Source organism: Accipiter gentilis, chromosome 26, assembly GCF_929443795.1.
Source record: "Accipiter gentilis chromosome 26, bAccGen1.1, whole genome shotgun sequence".
Lineage (NCBI taxonomy): Eukaryota > Metazoa > Chordata > Aves > Accipitriformes > Accipitridae > Astur > Astur gentilis.
In genome coordinates this window covers 22,775,598-22,781,597 of record NC_064905.1, presented here as the reverse complement: position 1 = coordinate 22,781,597, position 6,000 = coordinate 22,775,598, and the positions used below count along the sequence as shown (strand labels likewise).

The window sequence follows — 6,000 nt, the reverse complement described above, 5'->3', positions numbered from 1 at the left end:
ATTCTTAAGACATCTGGCATTCAAGTACATGAAGAATTTGTTAAAAATTAAGAAAACCATGCTGAGGGTCTAACTTGTCAACACAAGTTCATCAGCAGCAGCCATTGGGTGGGATTTCTCCAGGTCCAACAGTGACTGCGGAACTGTAGGCAGCTCTGCCAACCCCACCCTGCCTGTGCAGCACGGCCCTTGCAGAGCACTCCGCAGCCTCCTCCTGCTTCCCCAGCAGGCATACAGAGTTTAACTGTACTTTCCAGGTGGGAACTACACTTCCCACAGGGTCTAACAGTTTTGGCCTTACGCAAGCTACAATCCTCCTTACTCCAGCAAAGGCATCGCCGGATGCTAGTTTCTGATGGCTTGGGTACCACCACACTGATGGAGCAGGCAGGCACTAGGAGAGAGGAGGGATGCTTGCCCTGAATTTAGGACTACATTCTTACTACAAGCACCATGTTTCAGATGGCCACAGTACAAATCCCTCCCAAGCTGCCTAAATCTTTGTGAACAACCTTCTGTCTTGGTGCTCAGACTGCAAGTCCCAATGGCTGGTCACTGAAACCGTAACTGCTGAAAAAAGCCCAGTTTCTCATGGAAGAACCAATCCTTCCCCACCCAACTCCTAGGAAGAGATCCATGTCAAATACAGAAGAAATAGAAGGAAATACTTTGACACCACCATGCCTACCATCTCATATTTAAGCAAAAAACTGAAGAACTAAACTAGAAAAAAATTTTGCTTGGCACCCCATAGCATATATGCTGACCTGAATGCTGCTGCTGAAGTGTAATCCAATGTCACACAGTGCCACAGGTACCGTTTTGCCAAACGCAGCCAAGAATCTAGGTGATATGACTTCAGTTGTTTGCTTTACTTGTAAATTCACAAGTTCAACAAAATCCAACAAAAACTGGTATTAGGCCTGTACAATCCATATATAAAAAGGGTTGGTTTATTGTAGTTCAAATACATAAACTGAACAATCCCAACATTTCAAAATTAAACTTTAGAAACACAAGTTTAACATTCAAAACAGGAGTATAGTTTACAAGAATTGCCCAGAGGGGAAATCCACAGTCTAATCCAGAAGTATGTAAAGATCACCTTATCGTAAATAAAAATGTGTTTATACAACCGTCCTGTTCTGCTCCAGTAACCACTGTTATTTACCAAGTGTTTCCAACTTTGAGTAAAAATTACTAGATAAATCTTCACTTGGGCAGAGCAACCTGATTTTGCTTCTAATTCATGGATAGGGTAAGGAACAAAGCAGACCTGTGAACAAATTTAATTTGGTCTCTTAGTTATAATTCTCCTCTCTCAGTTTTAACTCTGGCTTTAATGGATTTAGTTCCATTTACAAGAGTGAGAGGAAGCAGAGAATTGGGACTTGTGTTTCCAGAACGCGGTCTTCAGTAATCAATAATTTAAGCTATCAGACAGTATTTCACCTCCTCAGCCAGGGACCGCGGGTAACCATTAGGAAGCTGGCAGCACACACGTAGTACAAGTTCAAACCACAAGCGTGATCATCCTTAAGACTCACATGTGTGACACTGCTGAGAACAACGCCTCCAAATATCAGAAACTCACCTCATATACAGATACTGCATTGCTCTGAGATCTGAAGTTACCAAACACAGCCCATGTGTTCGGATTTTTGTCAGTCATGCCCCAAAGAAACTCATAAATACCTTTAATGTGTTTTTTTTTGTTGTTGGTCATCCCCACTTCCCCCAGCCCTGAGACCATTTTATGTTCACAAATGCTGCTTCTTCCTCTGCTCCTCAGATGGTTTTGCAATATATTCACGGTAATGTATATGTATAAACCTGACAGATGGCTCATGCAAGCTTTTTGATTTAATAGATACTCTTGGCTTAAGAGTATTTCATAACTATTTTGTTGTTCGTCTTGTAGGCTCTGAAGCTGTGGGTGGTGGAGGTGGGCCTCGACGGTCCAGGTCATCTACGTAGGACACAATGAGTTTGCGTCTCTCTTCTGGTACGCAGTCAAGTACCAGGTATCGCTTGTCGTTTTGTAGTATCTTCTCAACATCTTTCAGATGCTGATCTGACTCCTGGATCAACTTTTTGGATCTGAAAGCAAGTGTAAGAATTACCACCTGAGAGTGGTGCAGGATGCACAGAACACCCCGGGAACCCACCCTGCTCCTGGCGGTGGCTGCTACGAGCTTAGAGAAGCTGCCCTCACCGTAAGAAAGCACAGGTAGAGTCAACGGAAAGGCAAACCAGGGAAAGGCTGCGGAGACCTGGGTATCTTCTTAGCTCGAAAGATGCCACTTTAGGTCAGGACTAGGCATGTCAACAGTACTCTATGCACAGGAAATAAAGGCTTGTTGCCTACATTTGTGCTACATTAACTAAGCACCATGGAAGACTCATGTCTGGCTGCAATGGCCTTGTACAGCACTACATGAACTATACAAATGCTAAAACCTAGAGGGGACAAAAAAAAAAAAAAATCAGAGTTTTACATTCAGCATCTAAATGAGGCAAATAATTGGGATTTGGATGTGGGAGTCTCAGTTACAATCCAGCTTGACCGACTGTGTCTGCCACACCGGTTTAGAGCACTGTCACTCAGCTCACTGACAGCAGCACCACCTGAAACCAGAACTCCAACACACTACAGTGCTGACTGCAAGGGAACCATGTGGTTTGCTAGGATGCAAAGAATTTAATTTCATTTTCTCCTTTTGAAGTGAACTCAAGTTTCTGCCAGGAAACTTGTTTTGGTCCATACCCAAGATTCTGTATCAGCCTTACCATCCCCTGAAACCGAGTGAAAAAGTCAACTGCTTTGTAAATCTACCCACCTGTAAGGCATACCCTTTCAATTAAAATCCTCCCACAGAAACGAGGCAAATTATTTATGTGGGTTTTTTTAATAAAATTTCAATGAAGCCAATATTTCTTCGCTGTCTACTCCAAAATCCTGAAAGAGTCCTCATTTCAGTATTGATCCCTCCTGAGTCTAAACCAAGGACTAATACAAACATGAGAGATGGCCCTCACCACAAAATGAATTTAATGCCTGACAGCTCAGAGTACTATTCACAGAATACTATGCCAAAGCCAAAAAGAACCTCACACCTGTGTCAGTCTGACTTTCATTACTCATTAAGTCAGCAGCAGCAATGTCAAAATAAAGCGAAAAGTCTGCTGCAGACATTTTTTTTTTTCCTAGACAGGTTATGAAAAGTTGTAAAAGTGTAACTCAGACACCACCATCTTATGCTAGGAGAAAAAACAGTCATCAGTTTGTTGCCACTTATATGGAAAAGTACAATAAAAAGATTAGTCCTTTGTTGACATTATGCTACACACCTGTACGTTATAAATTTGGTCTCTTTCAATAGTGTTCGGAAGTCAGCTTTGGCAGTAATGTATTTGTCTCTAATGTATTCCTCAAACTCCCTTTGTTTTTTCTGAAAGAAAAAATATATGCTTAAAACACTGAATGCAGATTACATGCTTCATGCAACTTAAACATACTGAACACAAGCAATAATTACATTATATTTTTCCTCATCTTTTACATTGTTAATTAAAAAACTTATTTAAACAATAACACTTCTGTTCACATAAAGCAGAAGCCACTTCAGCAGCCATTAACTTACTTTCTCTATATCCTGCACCATACTAAAAGTTAGCAACAGTGATGCAAACCACTTACCCTGTCACTTGAAGAAAATTTAATGCACCTCGGATCTTCTTTAATGATTTTTTTCACTTCTTTCCATGTTGATGTTAAAGTTATCTTTCAAAAAAAGCAAAAATAGGTAAATTAAAAGAAAATTAGATTCTAAGAATAGGGAATGTAAATATTACTACATCTGAAGCTTTTAAATATCTCCCAAATCCACTGACAAAGTTGTTGCTGTATTTTCAAGTGTTGGGTTTTGATTATTTATACTACTACATTAGTACTTTTAAGTAGATGATTTTATGTATTTACTTTTCTTTAGTATTTTGAGATGGCATTTTCAGACCAAAGTCCTCACAAATACCATTTAAATCCCAACATCTTTTTCTAGTATGTATCATAATGTGTTGTTAAAAATTACCTACAGAAAACTTGCTTCAGAGTTACATGTCTGTCATTTTATTCTATCACACTAAAAATCTGCCCAGTTCTTAAGGACTTCTAACTAAAGCATTAAAAAAAAAGAGGTAAAAACTTTTGGGTTAAAAGAAAGCTCACTGAAGTTGGCATGTAACTAAAAAAGAGCAAGCCTCCCTAAAACCCCACAACAAACAGAATAGGTGATAGAGTTCCATAGCATTACATAGAATAAAAGTTCCGATTCAGTAGCACAAAATAACGCAGGAGAACATCAAAACAGATGAACTTGGTAAGATTATATACTGATATTCACTAAGACAAACACACTGGATATCTGAAAGAGCAAGATGCCATATAGTAAAGAGTATCAAATAATTCAGTGTTGAAGAAATGTAACATCCTGCAGGAGATAAAGAGATCTCTGGTTAGAATTTTAAATGTAAATGAACTGTATGTTAAATCAAATTAACACTTAAGATAAACAGGTAAGGAAACATAATGCACAAATTTTGTTATGAAGAAGAAAAGACAGTGGTGAAGCAAAGGGGCCCTGGAAATGAAAACAAACAAATCAGATTGTGTGACAGAAAATCAGAAAAATCACGATGGGCTGTCAAAGATTTGAAGTTTGAATATATACAGCTCTTACCGCTGAAGTTTCATCCAGAAGTTGCCTAAAGTGTTCCCTCTTCTTTTTGGTAAGTGCCTCAATGTGTTCATTAAAGAGCTTCTCTTTCTCTTCTCTTTCTAGCAAGGAGCCAGATTCCCATCGATGATCTTTGCGTAGAGTCCTTCTGGTATCAGACCACGACACATCTGAAGAACGCACCTGAGCCAAAAGATGACTATTTTTTTAAACTATTTTTTCTACAGTTCACTGATATTACTGATATCTTATGTACTTAAGGTTTGTTTTGTTTTGGGTGTTTTTTGTTGTTGGGTTTTTTTTTTAAATTTATCTTCTTTTGAGTTAAGGTTCAAATTAAAGATTAAAAAAATTCCCCAAACCCCAAACCAAAACCAAACAGCTTATAAGTAAAAGACTGTTGTAGCTTCCCCACAAATAGTAAACAAACAGTTGCAGAAGGAATTACTTTACATCAGTTCCAATGCGGATGGAGATAGCCCACTGACTTGGCTGAGTATTCTCTCAAAAAGAAAAATCCAGCACCCTCCTCCTCTGTGAATAACATACTATATTAACCGTAAGTGGTCTGGAAAGGCAGCCTCAGAGATAATTACTTCCAAAGAGGCACTAGGAGCTTTGCAAGTGCTTTGCTTCTAGCCCAGAAAGCATCCTCAAGGAGCTGTTGCTTTATGTTACTAGCTATACCAGATACCAGCAGATGAGAGTGAAGAGCCATTTATATCCTGCCCCCTTATAAAGATTTCAGTGCTGAAACGTGGAACTGAACACTAGTAACATGTTTGGATTTCATATCTTACACCAGGGAGGAAGGGCATAGTACACATACTGGTGAAAACTCATTTTGCTAATCCTGTTGTCTTAATAGGACATTTGCCATACAGGAACTGCTCTCTCACAGATTAGCTTGACCAGCAGAACAAAGTAAACACGTAATGGTAGCAGAGAAATGGTAAGACAAAGGCACTGTGTTTGGAGCATGAAGAAGAGAGACAACGCAAAAATAAGGGGACTATTCCTAATGCTCAACAACATCTAATTTTGCAACAGACATACTGAAGTTTACAGTAGCATGACTGAAAATCTGCCATCACCCATGAGACTCCAGAGAAACAGCAGGAATAATGCTATCCACTAACTCCCTGGGCAAGAGGGCAGCACATGAACCCTAAATGCAAAGCATTCTCTTCCAACCAAGGCAAAACTCCCAACAGTGAGTGAAAAGCAGCGGGGAGAAGAGAGCAGGATTCTATTTCTATATGTA

General features: G+C 39.4%; 1 protein-coding gene across 7 annotated transcripts in view; it reads right to left on the bottom strand.

Moving 5' to 3' along the window:
- Positions 1–937: 937 nt before the first annotated feature.
- TCERG1 (transcription elongation regulator 1) overlaps positions 938–6,000 on the bottom strand; it is a 34,571-nt gene continuing 29,508 nt past the window's right edge. For all 7 annotated transcript variants that reach the window (XM_049829848.1, XM_049829844.1, XM_049829845.1 and 4 more), the window contains 4 exons: positions 4,740–4,919; positions 3,701–3,784; positions 3,352–3,452; positions 938–2,100 (listed from right to left, as the gene is read on the bottom strand). In XM_049829848.1, the coding sequence (XP_049685805.1) occupies positions 1,899–2,100; positions 3,352–3,452; positions 3,701–3,784; positions 4,740–4,919 (567 nt within the window). In that variant the 3' untranslated portion in view covers positions 938–1,898. The remainder of the gene's footprint in view (positions 2,101–3,351; positions 3,453–3,700; positions 3,785–4,739; positions 4,920–6,000) is intronic.